The 23409-nt window shown below is 39.2% G+C and overlaps 1 protein-coding gene across 1 annotated transcript; it reads left to right on the top strand.

Moving 5' to 3' along the window:
* Window positions 1-51: 51 nt before the first annotated feature.
* On the top strand, window positions 52-22570 carry LOC135085757 (transcriptional repressor protein YY1-like). Its single transcript, XM_063980557.1, has 12 exons — window positions 52-341; window positions 1793-1897; window positions 11989-12085; window positions 13049-13154; window positions 13984-14054; window positions 14529-14666; window positions 16166-16252; window positions 16722-16823; window positions 17942-18043; window positions 18421-18541; window positions 19217-19336; window positions 19712-22570. The coding sequence occupies exons 2-12, from the start codon at window positions 1808-1810 to the stop codon at window positions 19839-19841; spliced, it is 1164 nt and encodes a 387-aa protein (XP_063836627.1). The 5' UTR covers window positions 52-341; window positions 1793-1807; the 3' UTR covers window positions 19842-22570.
* The last annotated feature ends 839 nt before the right edge of the window (window positions 22571-23409 follow it).

The raw sequence follows: 23409 nt of genomic DNA, 5'->3' as shown, positions 1-23409 counted from the left end.
GCAACATCGTGACACTTTATTTTTTCTGCTCGAACGTGTCATGGTGCTTTATCTTTCTCTGCCTGCGTTTTCGAGTGCGAGCGGCTGTGGAGCGGGCGTCCATTTTGCTTCGCCATATTGAATTTGGTCGGACATCTTTGGACGCCATGTTTAGTCGGACATATTTTATAAACATTTTCGCGTAAATTTCAAATATTTTTGAGCCTAAATAGCGAACTTTTTTTCACTGAAAACTGTGGCATTGATTGCGTATAGAATTGGGTGGAAAAATTCTGTGCCTACGCAGCAGTCCAAAAGTGTCTCTAGGGGGCCGTGCAGCTTTTGTTACAAGATAAATACAGGTAAATTATTTTCTCCAAACATTGTACTTTTTGACATATCATAACAAGTGTTTAAAAATTTCTGTGAAATTACGCTAATGTGCGGATTTCTCGAGAATAATATATGAAGGTCATAGGTCCTTCTGTTTGGCTGTACGTAGTTTGGCGTGGTCGTTTTTATATTTAACACGAAATCGAGTTACGTCGCGCCCCGGTGGCCGGTTGCACCGCTGCACCTCGGCACCTGCCGTGATTATACTATGTTTATAAGTAGGATTATAACTTTATATGCGTATTAAATAACCTTATAATCACTTCAAAAGGACAAAGAATTAATTTGTATCACTTTTATGTACTTTGATAGCTTAGTTTGTACCAAACTACCGAGTTAGACATCCGAACCTTAACAAGCTCTTTTCAGACTGCGTTAAAAACTTGTTTTTCTTGTTGCGCTAACTGGATTTCTTTTAAACATAACCATAATCAAATCTAGTGCGTAAATTATGATAATTGTGGTACACAATGAGAAGTAATTATTGCAAAGATAATTGTATTCTCTGTCTATAAACAAGCTAAATAATCTAGCAAACCAAACCTCTTGATAAGTTTTACAAGGTCAAAAAAATATAAACATTTCACTCCAGCTCACATCAATGATTACTTCTGTAGAAAGTAGATACTGATAAATAAATCGGATCATTAGTAAATTAATTATCTTTCATGATGAAATTATTTCATTAATTTATTTAAATTTTATCATTAGCTAGTAGCCTAGTAGTGTACCTAGTTAGAGGCTAAAATTTAATGATTGGTGAAATGTAGAAATAATTAAAAAATTCCAATTTGTAGATTAATCTTAATGTTATTTTTTTGTGGCAATAAAAAACATAATAATACCAGTCCATAAAAAACATTACTGACAACATCAATAGGAACAAAGTTTTAAAAATATTACTTTAAAATGTAATCAAGTCGGATCTCAATACTAAAACCCGTAGACTATTGATTAAAGACAAACTTTACTACATTAGTTTCAAAAAATTGATTTCTGATCTAAAAAATTTGTAATTGTGGTGGTCAAATACCACCTATTTTAGATATTTTTTTTTTTAGTTGAGCACTAGAATCTTCTCAAAGAGCGCTTTCACATTTAGGCGATTTAGCAGCACGACCGACGCGCTGCCGAAAATTTCATACTATGTGACAGCGGATGCCTTCACATTATAAAAACGCCGCTGCCGCACTGCTGTCGCGCTATTAACGCCCTAATGTGAAAGCGCTCTAACTGATCAGACAAAGTAACATCATCATCATCTCAGCCATAGGACGTCCACTGCTGAACATAGGCCTCCCCCAATGCTTTCCATGTTACCTGGTTGGTAGCGGCCTGCGTCCAGCGCTTTCCTACATGTAGCATATGCAAGTAACATATTATTTAAAAAATAAACATTATATTTAATTTTGTTCTGCAGAAGGCGCGGTCCAAGATGATGAACCAGGAGATAATGTGTGAGGTGGAGATCGGCACCCATGGGTCTATGGTGGAGATCGATGGGGACGACCAGGTCGGAGTCAAGGTAAGTATTGTGCCCATAAAAAATATTCAATGCAAGAAAAAGCTAGAGGTCCGTTCATTTATCATGTATGAGTAATTTTTTTTAAGAGCGTTTACGTCTAGCGTGGCATGTCAAGTTTAGGTAATTTCGATGCTAGTTTTATTCACACTAAAATAATTATGACTGTGTGCGTGTTCTCACGCTCTATAGTCAAACCAAAATACTTTGATCCACCATCGTAAAAGTGTGCCAGGCTGTCAAGTGACAGCTCAAGGAAACTATAAAATCTTCAAATCTTCCAACACCGACTCCATAATTATAAATAATGGTATACATTAGTCCTAATCAATAATAAATACGTAAATTCTTTATCAAATAGTAAATTATCAAAGGTTTTTTACTATTTTGAGAATATTTTATACAGCCTATGTGTAGGAGATTGGGATAGGAACGGGATGGGATACCTTCGATTGAGCAGACTCCACAGGACGGTCCAAGCTTGGTTCTTCTTTCACTTTCACAAACACTTGAATTTTTATTGAGATGAGTTTAGCGCGCGATTTGTGTTTATTTGAATTGGTTTATTTTGGATACTTATTTAGTAATAAACGCCCAGATAGGTAGGCGAAGCGGCGCGTTGCGATGCGAGAGCGAGACCGAAGGTGGGAGGGAGAGGATAGGAAAAAGGACTGTCAGAATGAGTGATAGAATAGTGTGACATGAGTTCGAAATGTATGAGGTTTTAATGCTGGCGCGTACAACTCCCCCGGCCTAGAGGTCTTCCTCTAGATTGAGTAGCGTTTGTAAAAAAAAAGTTAAAAACGTAAAAAAACATGCGTTAGAGAGAACTAAACGAGTTAAATTAGCGTTAAAGTTGTGTTAAATTAAAGTTAAGGTTAAAATAAAGTTAAGAACATTATTTGAGTTACTGTAAAGGAAGAGGACAAACTCTAACTACAGGCCGAACATAAGTACCGGTTGCAGTGCGAATCTTTAAGGTGCGAATGATTTTGTCCTTTCCGGGATATACTTCCACAACCACACCCAATGGCCAACAAAGAGGATGCGCATTGTCATCTTTTATAACAACAACAGAGCCCACATCTATCGGTTTGGTCACCGTATTCCACTTTTCACGGCGTTGTAGAGAAGTTAAATACTCCTGACTCCAGCGACGCCAAAAGCTTTGCACTAATTTATTGACTAACTGATAACGCGTTAACCGATTGTCAGAAATATCAGAGACATTCTCTACTGGTAAGAATTTCAGTGGAGTTATATTGAGAAAGTGATTGGGAGTGAGAGCGGATATATCATATGGGTCAGAGCTAAGAACACACAATGGTCTACTATTCAATAAGCCTTCTATTTGTACAAGTACAGTGTTGAACTCTTCGTATGTTAACACTTGAAGACCAATAACTTTATAAAGATGCGTTTTTACATAACGAACATTTATCTCTGTGATGCCGTTAAAGTGCGGACCATATGGTGGACTATGAAGAAACTTAATGCGTTGTTCAGCCAAATGTGAACTTAAATAATTGTTGTGAGAGTCAGATTCTAAAAGAGCGTAAATTTCGTCAAGCTTGCGTTTAGCGCCAATGAAGTTAGTACCTCCGTCGCTATATATCATGGAAACGGGGCCTCTTCTACAAATGAATCGACGAAAAGCGGCGAGAAATAGATCAGAGCTTAAGTCTGAAACTAACTCTATGTGTAGAGCCTTAGTTGTAAGACAGCAAAATAAACAAATATAAGCCTTCTGGCTTTTAACACCTCTGCGGCGAATGTGAGTAATAAAGAAGGGACCTGCATAATCGACCGATGTATAAACAAAGGCTTTAGCTTCTGAAACGCGAAATGATGGCAAGTCGCCCATAAGAGGGTTTGTAGATTTAGGGTTTAAACGAAAACAGATATTGCATTGATGCACTCTTTGACGTACTAAGTTACGTGCGGAAAGTATCCAAAATTTCTGTCTAAGCAGACTGAGTAGAAGTGAAGGACCAGTATGTAAATTACATACATGAAAGTAATCAACTAAAAGTTGAGTGAAGCGATGTTTAGGCGATAGAATGATTGGATGCTTTTGTCCATAGTTGAGTTGAGAGTGAGTGAGTCGACCTCCGACACGAAGTATATTATCAGAGTCAATGAAAGGGTTAAGTTTGAGAAGCGATTTGTTAAAGGGTTTATTATTTTTAATTGCGTGCATATCTTGAGTAAAAAATAGCGCCTGTATATGGCGTACTAAATAGAGTTCAGCGAGTTCTAAATCAGAGGATGTAACCACTCCGTTTGAACGTAGTATTTTAGCGAAGCGTAACACGTACACAGTAGCGCGTAATAATTTTGGGTACGTGGAAATGCGATCAATTAATCGATCTAAAGGGTGAGAGTTCGATTGAGAGCTTGTCTCTGAAACAAGAGCGATAGTTTTCTCTTCCAGTCGAACACTGTTAGATGAAACTTGAAATGGCTCGATAGGCCATTGCGAGATTGGCTGAGCTGTCCATTGAGGAGAGTGAAACCAATTTAATTGATTTAATAATGCTTTAGGAGTTACAGGTCGCGATATTACATCTGCAGGATTTTCATTTCCATTAACATGATGCCAAATTTTTGCGTTGAGTTTCGAATTAATTTCAGTAATTCTATTCGCAACAAATGTGTGAAATTTGTACGCGGGAGAATGTATCCACGTGAGAGTGACAGTCGAGTCTGAAAATGCGTAAATTGAGTTAACAGGATAACGATTCTCTATACTATCGCGAACCGATAATAGAAGATTTGTCAAGAGCAGCGCTGCGCACAGTTCAAGCCGCGCAAGAGATATTTTCTTTAAAGGCGCGACGCGCGATTTGGATGCGATAAGAAAGACTTCACCGGGTGAATCTGCATCAGAGCTCACGCGCACATAAACTACAGCTCCGTAGCATACTTCGCTGGCGTCCGCGAAGCCCATGATAGTGACGTGACAACCCGCGGTGATTCCTATGTGACGAGGTATTTTTAATTGCGATAAATAGTTAATCTCACTATCAAACCGATTCCATTTATTTTTTATTGAGTCTGGAACTGGCTGATCCCATTCAAGTTCGCGCTGCCAGCATTCTTGAATTAAGAGTTTGAGAAACGCTGTCACAGGGCCTAGCAAACCCAAAGGGTCGAATAATCTAGCGGTTGCGGAAAGAATCGTGCGTTTTGTGCATTGGTCAGAGTTAGTAGAGTTAATTTTGTAAAGAAAAACGTCATGATTAGGAAGCCACTGCATGCCTATGATTTTTGTCGTAATTTCTGAGTCAGTGTCAAAATCGACGAGCTGTGGATTTTTATGCGAATCGGGAATCTTATTTATAAGCTCAGGGTTGTTCGAGATCCACTTAACCATTTTAAACCCCCCGGCCATGAACATCTTAACCATTTGATGGTAAGATTGTTCAGCTTTTTCTAACCCGTCCATCGATGAGACATAATCGTCCATATACATACAGGATTGAGCTTCAGACGCGGCGATAGGATAATTCGCGCGCTCGTCCTCAGCGAGTTGGCGAACGACACGCATAGCGAGGTAAGGCGAGCTAGAAACGCCAAAAGAAACCCTATTGTATTGATAAGTATCAATCGGTGCTTCAGGATCAAATCGAAATAATATGCGTTGAAACGGGTGGTGATTTTGATCAAGCTTTACACAGAAATACATCTTTTCAATATCAGCAGATAAAGCGACTGAGAAAATGCGTAAGTTAATTAAAAGATCAAAAATATTACTTTGTAAGTTTGGGCCAGTGTAAAGAACATCATTTAACGACTTTCCAGAGGTTGTTTTACAACTTGCATCTAAAACGACTCGAGTTTTTGAAGTGAGTTTATCTGGTCGGTATACTGCATGATGAGGTATATAATAATTTGGAGTATTTTCCTCTGAATTCGATGCGTTTTCGAATTTTGACAGAAAACCGCGATCGATACAGTCTTGAATATTTTCATTATAGTTAGTGCGTAAGCCCGGAGTTGAGTCTAACCTTTTCTCTAAGTTATAAAAGCGACGCCTAGCAGTAAAGTAAGAATCGCCGAGTTCTGATGGGTCAAGTTTAAATGGCAAAGAAACGGTATACGTCCCAGAGTCGTCGCGAGAATGAGTTGATTGGAAAATGTTTTCACATATTTCCTCGTCAGGGCTGATGTGTCTCTTAGTAGGTACACTTTCAAGCTCCCAAAAGCGTTGCGTGAGTGATTCTAATGAGTGCGAGTCTACATTGCAAAAGAATGCTTTATTATCATTGCGTGAATGAGCTGAGTAGCACTGAGCGCGTCCCATAGCGAGATATCCGAGCGTGGTTTCGATGGCGATGACAGAGGATTGCGGTGAAGTTATTTTATTACTACCTAAAAGAAGCGGGAATATCTCATTGCCTAACAAACAATCGATTTCAGCAGGGATATCGAAGCTGTCATCAGCCATAGGAAGACCTTGTAAATGCGATAACTGGGTTATGTCAACCCTTACATTAGGTAAATAATCGGTTATTGTATCAATGACGCGTGCGTTAATTGTGTATTTACACCTGGGATCAAAGCGTGAGGCAATTGTGAAAGATACATATCCTAGCGACACACTTTCAGATTGACCTATCCCCTTAATAGTGGTAGGTAGCGGATTGACTTTTAAGTTCAGTCGCGCACAACATTTATTTGTGATAAAGTTGCTCATCGAACCTGTGTCTAGAAACACGCGTAACTTTTGACACGTCTTATTATTGTCATAAGTATACACTGACGCGGTGGGTAATAAGACCGTGGTACTAGATTCATCAGCGATCGACGGCGTGACTGCAGAGAGAGACACATTGTTGGTTGGCATCGATTGCAACGGCGGCGTGACCGGACCGGGCGCGGACATGGACGCGTCGGTCGGCGAAAGCGTCGCGCTGCAAGTCAGCTGTTGTGACGTCATAGGTCTATTCACGTTAAAATTATCTATATGAATAAGAGTGTGATGTTTACGTTGGCAAACTGAGCAACGATTTTGAGATTTGCAATATTTAACATTATGAAAGCCTAAACAATTGAGGCAAAAGTTACATTTTTTCACTAAAGAGTAGCGAGTTGGCGCATTTTTCGAGCGAAAATAACTGCATTTGAACAGGGCATGTTCAGGTTCCGTCTTACAAAGTTGACAATTCTTGCGTACAGCGGATGGAGTGTATGAGCCTTGCGAATTCGGTTGAGATTGGAAGTAATGTTGATTGGGTTTTACTCCAGAAGCTGTATTAGAAACAAACGACTGTGTCGGTTTCGAGTTTTTAGACTGCGATGCGAAATTCGTTTTATTATTAACGTACAGCTTATTCTGCGTAAAAGATGAGCGTAAAGAATGGATCTTATTCTGTTCTTTTATAAAAGTCTTGAGATCATTAAACGTAGGCATTTTTACGTGCTTAATGGATTGTTCAAATAAATTTAGAGTGTCTTTGTCTAATTTACTGAGAGCAATATGAGTCAAAATGAAATCGGAAAGGTCATCAATCTGTAAACGTCGTAAGGCAGCTTCAGCTGAGCAATACTGTTCCAAAAATTCATCTAAAGATTGCGATTTGAAGTTTATTAATTGTTCCAAATACATAGAGGCTTGTACTCTTATGTCTTGGTATTTTTCTAATAGGTTGTTCCAAATTATGTAATAGTTCTCACCAGTAGGTGGAATACCCGAGCAAATTGTAAGTGCTTTTCCGGAAAGTTTTCCTAGAAGGTATTGAGCCTTTTCACCTGGAGACAAACCAGTGTTCTCATGAATAAGCGTTTTAAAATTTTGGTAGAAAACGGGCCACTTGGAAGGGGCTCCGTCGAAAGAGACTAGTTCTAAAGGCGGTAATTTTTTTACGAAATCCTGTTTGCGACGCTCTGTGTTGGCCTTTAGTTGTGCGATGGAGCTTTGCACCGAAAGGATGTTACAGTACAAATCGTCAAACGAGTTGAGTGCGGCAAATGTAGGTTTGAGTTCCTCATCATTTTTCATATAACACAAATTAAGTTCGTCAATAGTATCAAGAAAATCCGATCTTGTTTTTTCAATCGAATGCATGCGAGACATGAAAATTTGTTCAATCTGAGGGTCGGAGACCTTTAGGCTGAGGTCGTATAGTTCCTGAACCCTCTGAAAAAGCGCTTCTTTTTTAGCTTCAAGCAAATTAATTTTGCGTTTTACTCCCTCCATTGTATTGGTAGGTGAGCAAACACACGCACGAGAGCTAGCGTTAAAAAATGAGTTGAGTTGTGCGTATTTATTTATAATCCAGTAGGAAAATAAAATGCGTAGCGTATGTAAGCGAATTTGAAATTGAATTGAAATAAAATTTTAAAAGATTGAATTTAAAAAATATACGTGTTTACAAACAACGAGTTGACGTTTGAGCGAATAGTAATTTCTAGAATGTGTCAAATGTCAAACGAATCGAACTTTCCAGAAAGAATGTGTCAAACGAGCGAATTTTCTAGAATTTTCTAGAGGGTTGTCAAAATGACGGATGCGTGAAAATGTGTAGTTGTGATTTTCTGTAAGTGTAAAGGATAGGAAATGAACCATCCGGCTCGAAGGACCAGAAAGGAGTTGTAGGAGATTGGGATAGGAACGGGATGGGATACCTTCGATTGAGCAGACTCCACAGGACGGTCCAAGCTTGGTTCTTCTTTCACTTTCACAAACACTTGAATTTTTATTGAGATGAGTTTAGCGCGCGATTTGTGTTTATTTGAATTGGTTTATTTTGGATACTTATTTAGTAATAAACGCCCAGATAGGTAGGCGAAGCGGCGCGTTGCGATGCGAGAGCGAGACCGAAGGTGGGAGGGAGAGGATAGGAAAAAGGACTGTCAGAATGAGTGATAGAATAGTGTGACATGAGTTCGAAATGTATGAGGTTTTAATGCTGGCGCGTACACTATGTTCAGCAGAAAAAAATTTGAATTTTAATGGTGAGAGATTTTTTCAAATCGGTTCTATTCAAAACAAACTTTTCCTGTTTACTATTTTTTTTTTATCCGGAAAATGCATAACATTTCATACCCACCAGCTGCGGGGGCAGCTAGTGGGTTATGTGGGGTTCTTCCTACCAGAAGGTGGGTAGCCCCTACACCCACTAAAAACCTGACTGTTTCTGCCATGATCCTTATGAGTGATATGAGGGAACGCGGGACATCGCCATTGGCTGTTGCCTGTAGCATTCGTCCTTAGCCGCCACCAGACACCTCCATGTCTAGCGACCGAGGCCTGTTAGGAAGGGACAGTTGGAGACTATAAGCTGTCCTCTTGCGCCCAGGGTGTCGGCGGCGGATAACCGGAGTGTCGGCTGAGGCCTCTTGCTCCCCCTTTCCACTGCTTCTTTCTGTGAAAGAACACTTTCACAGAAAGTAAGCACACTATACCATAACATTATTTGTCTCATCATATATTTTATACTAATATAGATATTGTTTCCGAAAGCGAGCGGGTTCATTCCGTACCTGTACGCTTCATGCGTTCTCTAGCAAAAGCTGAAAATCAGTGTTCTGCCCTTTTGAGGGTAGTGTTTATACTGAGCTTTTTGCTTTTTGCATCGCTGCGGCACACATCACTCTGACGCAGGGAACTATTTGAAACGCTAGTCATCTTTATCTTATGTTGTTTTGTCACTTTTGTATGTTGCAACTGTTGAAATTATTACTAACCTGTGTAACAAAATACCAGTGGTGTCACCTAGTGTGTTTCTTGACTAACTAACTTTATTTCGATATTGAATTGAATTTCAATAGCAACTATACATAATGATAATGTGTGTGTTAAAAGCATTAAAAAAAGTGTGTTACAACAAATAAACAATTTATCTATCTATCTCACGCCTCTTCCCGATTGGTAGGGAGAGGTCATTTCCAACCGCCGCTCGTTCGCTTAGGCTGGGCACTGTTGGAGCGTGTCAGTCTGCTGCGGTGACTCACGTGCCAAGACTGCAGTGTTAACTGACAACCATCTACAGGCTCTCGGCCTATACGGTGGAGGAATGGCCCGAAGCACCCATGGCCCGGTAGAACCTGGGTCGCCCTTTGTGTGAGGCGATCATGCCGTCGCACCCACTCCTCTAATACAGGCAGAACTGCCTCTATGGTGCGACGTAAAATTTGGCTGACGGCCAGGCGTACCCTTCAGCACTCTAGGGCCTAGATCCTCAAGCCTCTACCTTTTGGTTTCCACCTCTCGTGGTGCACGTACACGTACATTTCCCCTTGGGACCTATGGTCACCTCGCAACTGGCGTCTATTCTCGGTTGTCGACACTAGCTTTGTCACCACTGAGGATAAATGGCATAAATAATATCGATTGTCACCAGTGGTGACACATACTTTCCCAGTTGTAGCTACAGGCTTTCTCACAACTTATAACAAATTAGAAAAATACATCCCAATTATGCCTAGTACGACTCAGTGCAGCCGGGCCTCCGAGATTAGGCATCAACCGGCTTAGTGCGCCGGCGATAGCCAAAAGCTTAGGGGTGAGACGATTCAAGTGGCCGTCAAATGACCACTGTCCAACTAACTACAATCCGAGGTACCTACAGCAAAGATTTTCCGACTGTAATATGTTGTGTATGTTCCCCCTACAACTAGGTGGGACCCTGCTGGGAGAGCATTCCTATTAACTATTCTGTAACCACCTATTTATGGCAAATAAATTATTAGTATTATTCCTCTTTATAATATTAGTAGGTATACATACATAACTCGCTGTTCCAAATTTTCGTCATTCGTTTTCGTTTCATCGCTAAAAATAACTTAATTTTATTTTTCATTACGTCTGAAATAGAATTTGTAGTAAAAATAGACTGTAATGAAAAATAACAATAAAATATTTTAATTACCACGTGATCGCAAAATCTACCACCAAGATTTTGCGGATACACTATAAAAGTCCAGCTACCTGTCAAAGATCAACGTACGCGTGACACATGTCAGCAGAGCACCGAGCGACGTGACCTCACTCTGGAACGCCTCGAGACGGACTGAATTTGAACGATTCGTGCGCGGCGATTTATAGTAGTTTTCAAATACTCATAGAAAAAAAATTACGATGAATTATTTTATATTTCAAAGTAAATATTTTAGATAAGATATTCTTCTATTATATTAAGCTATTTTTGTGTTGAATAAAGGAAGAATATTGGTGAAAAAATCACATTGATTTTTGGGTATTTCACGTTCTTTTAATTTGTGATTTCTTATTGTAAAATGCTTAAATCTAAAAATTTTCTCAGATAACTATTTGCCCAAGGATCTATGCTATAGGATATAAATGTTTGTTAAATCGTTTTCACAGTATTTTTATAAAAATTTCAGCTTGTAAACTGACGCTAAAGTAGAAATTTACAAAACCTGTATGGACTTATCTTGATAGAATTCTTAAATGCTAAACTAATCGCAATATTTTCTCAATTAACTATTTAGACGACGAAATTGCCTAACTATTTATGCCTATAACATATTTGTAGTATTACTGGTTAATGATTGTAACGAGTTGAAAAAGTACTGTTTTTGCGCCAAACGGCGTAAACGCTCTTAACCCTCTCCTATAATAATAGGCCTCGCCCCTGTAATATTTATGACGTAAGAAATAGAAAAAACTTAATACATGTGGTAAGTAATGTCAATTTTAATGTCAAATGTATAAGAAGATACAAACCAAAAAAATCTGGATAAAAATTCGTGGAGTGTGGGGACTTTTAAGATCTTGATTCTAATTACAATTAGGAAAAGTGGCAATTAGGCCCAGAACAGAACTGCAACTGCTAGTTACTTTTGAGTTGCATCTAAGTTTCTGCCATAGCGTCCGTTGAGATGACGCGACCAGTTTGAAACTTTCAGTTTCATTCATCAGAATCATCAGAAAGTTGCAGTTTCGTTGCAGTTGCGTTTCACCGTCTGTTCTGGGCCTAAATAGTCAAAAGTTAAACAAAAAAGCTTACTTCTACATCCAACGAATGTTTTTCTGTTTAGTAGTGTTGTAGTTTCCAAAAGTCACTAACAGATGGCGCCACAAGCTAAACAACCCCCCGCTGATGTAATATCCCGTTACTTTACAGTATGAGATCGAGGCTGGTCAGTACGAAGAGTACATAACTGATGATCAATATGAAGAGGTCGAAGAGCAGGTTATTGGCATGCAGCATTTGGAAGAAGGTTAGTATGGTATAGGATGAAATGGCCTAATAAAAACGGATTATTTATAATATTATGTAAAGTGCATGATTTGATAAAACTATTAAGTAATTGACTATGAAATTTTTGCATGTCTTGTAGACGAAACATGTTGAACCTGATTGTTTTTATCTGACATCTGTATTGTACCATGTTCCTGTGCAAATAAATGAATTTGAATTTAGGAAGAGAAAATATTATTTTAAGGCTATTACAAATTAAATGTTTTGAGTACAGTCAAGAGTCCAATAATATAATTCGTGACAACCAAAGTGGCCAAAAAGTTGTTCAACACAACCTTATTCAAATTGTAATAAAGACAATTGCGAACTTTTTGAGTGTCACGAAGTATTTGACGCTGACTGTAGGTACCGCGTATTAACTGATGGTGATTAACATTTTTATTTTGACTTCAACCATATTTAGCTTCCCTTTTTATTTTTCTTCAAGCACAGTAAGTGTAAATTCGACTAAGTGTCGGACCCCTATGCTAAACCCCCTAAAAGTTAATGTTAAAAAACAATTTCTTCTTGTCGTGTCAGCCCAAAACTGCTACAGAGTGGCGATGTCAGTAGCATTCATTAAATCTTCCTGCGTGCATTTGTTTGGGCACGCACGGCACAACATCATGTGCTTCATCGACTGGGGAACAAAACCGCACTTGCTCTCTGATAAATTTCAAAAACAGCTGAATACTGTAAAGGCTATATTTCACCGGGATACCATGGCGGCGCAACCAGTCGCCGCTACCAACAAAATGTATGCAGCTCTATAGAGAGTTACTCACCTGGTGTCCGTTTGGTTGCGCAAAGCTGTATACATTTTGTTGGTAGCGGCGACTGGTTGCGCCGCCATGGTGTCCCGGTGAAATATAGCCCTAAAATGTTTATTTAATAGTAGTTACTTGTGATAAAACTTCATTCAAACGTCCGTATTGACTTGCAGTGGGCAGCGAAGAGGTGATACTGCCAGGCATCTCGGGTGAAGAGGTGCTGCAAGCAACCGTGGAGAACTACGACGGGCTGTATCCCACACCACCGTCTACTAGCAGGTATGAGAAAAGATTTGATCGTTTTTTTTAATTGAATAGGTTGCGAAACTACTAGACCGATTTGAAAAAATATTTCTTCATTAGAATCCTACATCTCTAAAGACTGCTATAGAAAAAAGCGGTACCGAGTTCGCCTGGTCTGCTAATCGAATAATAACAACGAGACGTAGTGACCATTGTAAAGTCCGGTCGTCGAGCATGAAGAATTTCGTCCAATGACCCCAAGCTACCATCCTTATCCTGTCGCGTTCGCACACTCACTGCGGCCACCCGTCGCACAGTCGCGACAGCAATATAATTTCGCGCGAGCTATAAGGATGGGTACCTTCAACCTTGGGGTCATTGGACGAAATTCTACGTGCTCGGCGACCGGAATTTAAAACACTACATCGCAAAATTCGACTACGACGGTTTGCAGCAATGCAAAATAGCCTTGAAGTGTAGAACAACGACACAACGAAAGTTGTAATTATTATATTAGGGGGCATAATACGAAATATGGCTTCTGCCACGAAAAAGATACCTTTGTTCAATAAAATGAATTAAACAAGTCTAAAATGACAACATACTGGGTGTTTGGCGGAAGGTTAAGTGTATGTCTTGTTGGTTGTACTAATTAAATAAATAATAAATTAATAAAATTTCGGAAAAAAATAATGAAAAACAAAATTATCAATTTAAAAAAAAGTAGCTCACTTAGGGTCAAATGGGTGAACTTGTATTCTTAAAATGACCTTACCTATACACCCACGAAGTTTGTCTAACCTTCCGCCAAACACCCTGTATAATTTTTTTGGTTCATATAATTTGAGATTCGTTTTTGTTTCAGAAGAGGTCGCGGCAGGCCCCGCGCTAATGCTAACAACAACACCAACAACATACATCATTTGATGCCTATTGGTAAGTTACATGACAGTTTAACTTTCCCTGATTCCTGATAGATCTTGGCTGCACAGGACTTGCAGCGGTGGGAATAGTCCCATATTGGTAAGTTAATTTCACAATAACAGGGTGTGGAACTGTGGATACCCTTTTACGGAACTATTTTCACTTCAACAGATCTACAGTTAAAATTTATGTACAGTCAGCGTTAGATAGATCGAAGCGTCTAAGATAGCCAAAATTACCTGATATTCAATATTTCATATAAATGTAACCAGTCAACGTAAGCATAATGTTTGAGGCATCCAAAGTAGTCAATATAAAATATGTTAGCAACACTGTTCTCAATTTTATATGAGCTGTCAGGATGTTCAAAAATATGAACATCCTGTGGCTGAAATGATGATGATGCAAGTTCTTTCGTTTGCATGTTATTGGCTAAAGTTGTTTGGCATTTTGTGTTCGACTTCAAACATTTTTTGTCCATTCCAGGCGAAGTCCCCATGGGTCTAATGGAAGGGGTCAACACAGGCCGAGGCGCCACGCGGCGATGGGAACAGAAGCAAGTGCAGATCAAAACCATGGAAGGAGAGTTCTCGGTCACTATGTGGGCTACGGGCGAAGATGATGGTAAGTGTTGCCATATTTTATGTGTATTATAGATATTAAGGACCTCATAAAGGTAGCAGGAAAGCGCTGGATACAGGCTGCTACCGGTCAATATGGAAATCATTGGGGGAGGCCAGCAGTGGACGTCCTATGGCTGAAATGATCAGATATTTCACCATGTGAACTATTGGCAAAGATGACGGTAAGTGTTGCCATAAGCAAATAATGCCGATTGAAAGGTCTCATTTCCACCAAGGCAGAGACTAGAGGAGACGAGTCTTTAACAAAAGTAACTTTAAATAAAAACCATAAGTTCTCGGTACTATGTGGGCTACGGGTGAAGATGATGGTGAATGTTGCTATACTTTATATGCGTTCAGGCTTAATTTCCACCAGCATTGTAGAGGTTAGGGCCACATTTCTACCAAGGAGTGTTGCTATAGGCAATGCTGATTAAAAGGTCTCACGTAGAGGATACTAGATACTGTAGGCGACTTTGTTATCCGTCACTGGAAACAAAAGCAGATTCAGATCAAAACCATGAAAGGAGAGTTCTCGGTCACTATGTGGGCTACGGGCGAAGATGATGGTGAGTGTTGCCATAAGCAAATAATGCTGATTGAAAGGTCTCATTTCCACAACGACAGACACCCGTATTCACAGACGATGCTTGCTTAAGTGAAGCAGCAAATCGAAAGCACAGCGTTGAATAGAGCTCTGTGATTGGTTCGTGTGTCACCCTGTGCGTCCACGTGCACTGACACCTCATGTAATGTTTGTGAATACGGGCGAGAAACTACTAATACATATCAGTCGATGGAAACAGAAGCAAGTGCAGATCAAAACCATGGAAGGACATTTCTCGGTCACCATGTGGGCTACGGGGGAACATGATGGTAAGTTTTGAAACTATAGTCTGGTCCGGGAGCACGTAGAATTTTGGCCAATGACCCCAAGCTACCCATCCTTATTGCTCGCGCGTAATTATATTGCTGTCGCGACTGTGCGACGGGCGCCCGCAGTGAGTGTGCGAGCGCGACAGCAACATAATTGCGCGCGAGCGATAAGGATGGGTAGCTTGGGGTCATTGGACAAAATTCTACGTGCTCCCGGACCAGACTATAGTACTAGTTTTGCAGAGCTATCGACAACCACATAATCGTACCCAGGGCTGTCACCCCCTGGAAATGGCCTGAAAGAACTTAGTCAAACTGTCTGACCTAAAAATCTGACTTGCCCGGGAAAGTAACGGGAACGAGAAGACCTCTCGAATCTATTATTCCTTTATAGTTGTTGCAATTCACGAAGGCGAGTGAGCTTTACATGTGTGGTAGCTCGCTACTGTTCGTTAAAAATTTTGATAGACATTACACGATCGTTATTTGCGTGTACACGTACACACACAAGTAAAACTCACTCGCCTTCGTGAGTTGCAAGAACTATACCATTGTGTGATTTGATAATATTGAATCAAAATTAAACCAACAAGTTCAAAGTAATAATTTGTAACTTTTTCACAGATGACGGTTCAAATCCGGAGCCAGATCCCGACTACACAGAATACATGACTGGCAAGAAAAACATATTAGGAAATGAAACGATGCCAGGTAATTTCATTTCCTACTTCGTTACTGTGTAAAAATCTGTTATTGACTAGATTGGATCGCACATAGCTCGTAGAGCTGATGGCCGTTGTGGCAGAATGGGCAGGCTCCCCACTAGGTGGACCGACGATCTAGTGAATGTCGCGGGAAGTACCGTGGACCCCCCCTTAGGGGTTGCATTTTGCAAAATCCCGTCTTAGTGCGCACCTACGTTCTAAAAGGAACCCCTATACAAAATTTGAGACACTTGTAGTTTCTGAGATTTCGTGATGAGTGAGACCGTCAGTGATCTTTCGCTTTTACTATTTAGTTTTATAACGTTGCTGCCGTCATCATTGCTGTCGCGAGCAATGTGTTCTGTTTTTGGGCATATTTCTGCGACACTGGCCCCGCCCCTTTTCACATCTCCCTTTAGTTTCTGTGATCTATGGTATAGATTTTTATTATATTGTCACTATTTTTTCTGCCCCAGGCTTAGATCTGTCAGACCCGAAGCAACTAGCAGAGTTTGCGCGCCCCGGACACAAAATTAGGCTAAAGAAACCTATAGCGGAAACATCGGACAGGACTATTGGTAAGTAAAATAAGTTGTTTATAGTGTTTCATTCAAATATACTTTGTCCTAAATAAGATGTTTCTAATATAGTCCAACGATTTTGAAACCTCAAGTGGCAAATATCAAAAACTAACAACCCATTAATGATAGTAGCGCCCTCCTGACTATATTATAGTTGGGACGGATGTTGGACGACTATACAAAAGAAAACTATTTTCTGTCTACGACTATTTGAGACCATTCCTCAATAATTCTAAATCACAACTTTTTAAAAAAGATACTTCATTCTGGTCTTAATAACATAATTAATTTTAAATTACCTTTAAATTAAATTTTTTGGTTGCATTGTAATAATTGAAAAACGTAGTTTAATTGACAAAATAGGGATGTCACTGGCTAGTAATGCCATACAAAATCTATAGGAGTCTCGGATTTAACAGTTTTAAAAAGAAGGACACTACTATCACTCAATTTGTGGGTTGTTAGTTTTGACGTTTCAAATCGTTGGACTATTTATCGGTATAGAGGTAATACCAGGCCTGTTCATCTCCGCGAGTTTACATCGAAAACAAAACACGCACGATGGCCCACCTACAGGATACTATTCGACAAGGCCTCACATACGTGCGAACATTGACTCACGCACGCGTATTCTTGTGTATGATGGAAGAAAATAAAGAAAATGGTGTACTAAATACTGTGCAGATTTAACAGCCTAAATAATAATAAAAACACAGAATGTACTTTTTTAAGTTGCCTCAAGACACTGAGAGGTAAATAAGTAGTTAATATTATTCATGATAATTCATGCTAAATCATGTATTTCCTCTGCCATTTTCTGCAGTTTGGCACCTCACGTCACATCATTTTACCGAAGTCAGCCCTATAGCTTCGGCGCAGTGCCGATCACTGACGTTTGTCAACAAAATGGTGCTTGACTCTTGAGTACACCATATTGTTAATGACATTGAGCATACATTTTTTTAAATACCTTCGCGAAGTAAAACTTCTGTACGTAGTACTTATTATTATTCTGTGGTAATATGCCAAATTAAAATGATTAATTGGTCCTTCTGAATAACTGAATTTCAGTTCGCAAATAAAGATGTTTTTATTTGATTTGTACATTGTTGCAGCGTGCCCCCACAAAGGTTGCGGGAAGATGTTCCGCGACAACTCGGCGATGCGCAAACATCTGCACACGCACGGACCGAGGGTACACGTTTGCGCTGAATGCGGTAAGTTGTTTCAACCAAAAACCAAAAAAAGTTGGTCGCGCGTCCTTTCATTGGTCGCGCGTCTTGTTATAGGTCGCTCGTCCTGTCATTGATCACGTGTGCTGTTGGTCGCGCGTCCTGTCATTAGTCGCTTCAGGGTTCCATTTAAAATTGACTACAGTATTTTACAAAGTTGATTTTATAGATAAGGCATTTGCGATTATAAATAAAAATAAATTGCACCTTGGCGCAGGATTTTCGTTTGTTTTTCTTCTTAGGTCACTATTTTTCTCCTATTTGTATTTTTGTTTCACTCTTTTATACTATTCTCTTTGTGTCAATGTGTTTTGCAAAAAACATTTAATCTAATCTAATGAAAATGTTTCTTTGTATTTCAGGTAAAGCGTTCGTAGAAAGTTCAAAGTTAAAAAGGCATCAGTTAGTCCACACGGGGGAGAAGCCTTTCCAATGCACCTTTGAAGGCTGCGGGAAGCGATTCTCGTTAGACTTCAACCTCAGGTTTGTAATTTTGTTTAAAGTCTGGTCGACGAGCATATACAATTTCGTCCAATGATCCCAAGCTACCCATCCTTATCGCTCGCACTCACCGCGGCCGCTCGTCGCACAATCGTGACAGCAATATAATAATTCTATCTGCTCGGCGACCGGACTTTACACTCGATGTCAAAAAATCGCACCTCTCGCGACAAACACTTTCAAGTGAAGGGTATGCATCCCCACTTCCCACCAATATTGGTATCATTTGAAACATCATTTTTGATGGAGAATTTATGTCCGTTTTCACCATCAATCCCTAATTTCTAAGTGACCCTATCTATGTAAACAAAACTCCTGCTGTGTGTTACCATAGGGGTCACTTAAAAATTAGGGCTAATGGTGAAAACGGTCATTAGCCTTCTTTCCACACAAGTTGGGAAGGCCTGATCTTCTCATATTAGACCCTTCATCACACTTAACAGAATTCAAGAGTGATCTTATTTTACTTTGATAACCTATAATACTAGAGGCTGACAAAGGTGACTGAGTTTCTTCAGCCACTTCTTCTCAGCACCAGCCCATATGTTATCCCCAAGTGGTGGTAGGGCAAGCTATATTAATTTGGGACGTGTATAAGTGCCCTAGAAAGGGCTTATGTACTGAATTAACTATTTGAATTTTAATTATGTATTACAGAACGCACGTAAGAATCCACACTGGTGATCGCCCCTACGTGTGTCCCTTCGACGGATGCAACCGGAAGTTCGCGCAAAGCACTAATCTCAAGTCGCATATCCTCACGCACGCCAAGGCTAAGTAAGTATCGTAAGTAATACAGAATCATCATCATCCATCATCATTTCAGCCATAAGACGTCGGATTACTCCACTTTGTTCACCTGGGTGAAGAAAGTGGAATTTTTAGTGTCCTCAATTCACCTTTTCATCACCTAGCTTCATTTTCCAGGTGAATTGACAACCTAAATTACAATATAACCTAACCCACTGTTAGTTTACAATCTAACGCGTTATATTATAAACTGACAAAGTTCAAAATTTCACGTTTACATATCCATTACAACTAATTTATGCGATTGCAAGTCTTTCTCAACCAATTTTACATGATTAATCATTTCTTAAAAACTAGTATAGTATAAAAATTCTGTATTTATAGTATCCTCTTTAATTCCAGGTCAAGAAACTCACTGTCCCGTAACGGTGGCAACAATTACGAATCAGCCCGGACCACACCACAGTACGTTCAGTTAGAAATGTCCCAAGACGACTCGAACCCTCAATTGATCTTCTACACGCATGAATGAGCGTGGACAATAAACAAAAGACAGTTGGCAAGACTCGTGAGAAGATTAAGAGACTTATGGAGCAATACTTGTGAACGGTGAATGATTTGTGTGAAAATGATTAAAATTTTGCTCGTAATAAAGCGTTGATCGTTGAAAATTACAGACATAATGTATCAATGGAAAATTTTTGATCGTATATGAAGCCAGATTTATGGTTTGGCTGTCAGTCAAATTCAAGCAAGTACCCGGATCAAAAAATGCAAAAAAAAAATGGAAAGAGTCCGAAGACTGGTTTCACGGATGAAGGAATACATATATCACGAATAGTAACGCTAGTCAAGATGTGCAAGTGTCTCCTGGGCCACAGTTACTGTCAATTGTTTTGTAAGGTGAACGTAAAACTTGTAAATAGTGTTGCGAAGTGAGTTAGTGTTAGAAACGTGTAAATATTGTCCAAAAGTTTAAAAAGACTTATGTACAGTGCAAGGACAGTTGTGTCAAAAGTGAGAAGAATAAATAAATTTTTGCTATACGTCACTTATGAGACTGGTTTGTGACGGTGAGGTGAGTTTGTATCTAGTGATATGTTTTCAGTTGTTTGGTTAAATGAAGTCAAATTATTTTGAAATATTTTGGCTTTAAAATGAAATGTACAGGAATACCCTGTATGTAATGTAAAAATTCAAATAACCCAAAAACAGTGGTTTTTATACAACTCTAAAATTACGTAACCCAATAGTTTTAAGTTTTCATCAACTATTTCTTAACTAATCGTTAAAAAGCCCATATAAGCCCCATTATTATTTAAGGCTTGGGCAGACCAAACGCGGGGCAGTAGCAGCGCAGTTTGAATGCGGGCCCGCGCAAGTTGTAATACAAGAAACTCTTTGAAGTGTGTCATACCAGAACGCGGGCCCGGGCTCCAACCGCGCCGCACTGCAACTGCCGAACGACAAACGAGGCGGCGCGGGAGCGGGACAGAAGCGGCGCGAACGCGGGCCCGCGCTGTTGTATTACTATGGCGGCCATATTAGCATGACACACCGGACGCAGGGCGCGTTGAAAGCGGTTTTCGAATATTAAAATTTTTGACAACCTCCCGCGATGCAACTGCTTTGAAACTGCGTTGCTTTCAGTGTGCCTCAGCCGCGCTGCAACTGACCGGCGTTTGGTCGGTGGAAGCCTTTAATAATACCCAAACATAGCAGGAAAACTACATAAAATTATGTTACAAGTTACGTCAGAAAAAGATATTCTTGAATGTTTTATTTATCTCAAAAGTATATATTTTTATTATTAGGTTTTTGTATAGTGTGGGGCCTTGATAATGTCATTCTAGTTCTATTTTCTTATAACGACCAACACTTTAGTCCTAATTTAAACTAAACTCGCTTGTCAATTTATTTGTATTCCTGAAATAACTAGTTTATTCTTATAGATGTATTTATTACGTATCAAAAACTGAACTTTTACTAATAAACATGTTTTAAAAGGATAGTCATCATGAAATTATGAACTCTGTTAGCTTATGATATAACTTGTGAGATTATAAACTAACAGTGGATAATCGAACTGCGTCAGATTATAATCTGACTGAATCCACAATTTTACAGTGACTGATACATGACAACTTTATGAGAACTGTTTTAGATCATTACATCCACTCAGACGCGCCCCACCAATATTTGGTCCCGGTCGCGCGGGGTGCGGGGAGTGTGATCCGAGCAATCCGTAAGGCATTATTGTAGTGTGCGTGTGCACTCATGGGTCATTTAGCGTGTACCGATAACACTCAAACGCTAGCGGAAGAATGGTGGGGCGCGTCTTTGTGGATGAAACTTTATGAGAACTGTTACAAGTTATTGTTATTTACGTATACTGCAGTTTCTTGCTTGCTACTTTTGCAATATGATTTACACTTTTTTTTTTGTTATTGAATTGATTAAGTTACTTAGTTATTTTACACATCAAAAAATCCTGAAAAATGTTTATTAGTAAAAATTCGAGTGGCTTACTTTGTTTAAACTTACACATAATTTTTCTACTGGAGTTCTTACTTTTTATTATGATAGTTAAATTTGTATGAAGTCACATCATGCAAGTGTCCAACTAGTTTTGTATGTCTTTAGATGTATGAGTTCAAGCGATGTATTTCTAAGCGTTTTAATTCCAGTTTTTATAAGAAATTGGTAGTTGACACAAGAAACTTCGAACTCCTCCTATGTTCTTCTGATTAATTTCGTTGCGGGTCCAATGACAGTTTAACTTTCCCCCGGGACAAACTTGACCTTCACTGGTTGGGTTTTATTGGCGGTCAAGCTGTAGATCCTGGCTACACAGGAGTTGCAGCGGTGGGAACGAGAGGTGGGAATAGTCCCGTTTTAGTTGACACAGGAAATCTATACTGATATCATAAAGAGGATTTTGATTGTTTGTTTGTTTGTATTGCTCCGAAACTACTGGAACGGTTTGAATAATTCTTCCACCATTATAATCCTAAATCATTTGATGCTATTTACACTTTATGATGATGTCCCTTTTTCTCGGAGTTGATTTTAGAATTTGCCATTTACGTAGTATCTCTATCTGTCACTGTCACTCATAGTGGTATCCCGCTTTGAGTGAGAGTGATAGGAAAGAGCCGGGTGAAGCTCGCTTCAACCTTCGGCCTGATCGTCACTTACCATCAGGTGAGATACAGACCAAGAGCTTCCTCGTTGTGGATAAAAAAAAAAAAAAAAAAAAAAAAAAAACATTCAATATTCTGCCTGATTGTTGTCGTTTATTTTAGACGACAAATGTATGGGCTTATCACGTAAAATCGATAAAAGCATATCACGGCGCGCATCTTAGGCTTACAGGACTCTGTTTTTCTGTACCTTTAACTGTCAATTGTGTTAACTACTTATTCAACCTCGCGTCTCCACTAGTCTACGATTTGTGAGATTTCATAACGAGCTTGGAATTGAAACGCTTAAAAAATATGTCCTCTGAACGTTTTTATTAGATCTTGATGGAATAAAAGAATGGTGTGTGTAATTTTAAGTAATCAGAACTGTTATACAGGGTGAACTAGACAAAGCATTATTTGAAACGGTTTTGATGCATAACCTCGTTTCGCGAAATGTCATTGCCAATAAATGGTCACTTTCTCAAAATGTCACTTGCTTTAGGTCACTTTCGCAAAATATCTTTATATTTTTTTCCTGTAAAGAATATACAGGAAAAAGGTGTGAATGACATTCTGAGAAAGTGACCTTTTGCAAAACTGACATGAGAAAGTGACTATAATGATGACATTCCTAAAAAATTCTGGCTAGCTACCACCATCTTACTTAGTCCTGCCTAAGTTTGTAGCCATAAAATACCATGGTATTTCTGCATTAAAACATATTTGCTTATCTCTAGAACTTTAACTGTATTAACATGGTTAACTTATGTTGAGTCATCTCTGGAACAGTTCTGGTTACTCAAATCTCTTTGGTACAATTCTGTACGATACAGAATTGAAAACTGCCTGATAATAGTACGCTTGATAAAAATATTCTTGTACATTTTGTACTATAGATATGCCAAAAATAATATT

This window comes from Ostrinia nubilalis, chromosome 29 (genome assembly GCF_963855985.1).
Source record: "Ostrinia nubilalis chromosome 29, ilOstNubi1.1, whole genome shotgun sequence".
In the NCBI taxonomy this organism is placed as follows: domain Eukaryota; kingdom Metazoa; phylum Arthropoda; class Insecta; order Lepidoptera; family Crambidae; genus Ostrinia; species Ostrinia nubilalis.
The sequence above is the reverse complement of the archived record's forward strand: the minus strand, read 5'-3'. Positions and strand labels throughout refer to the sequence as shown.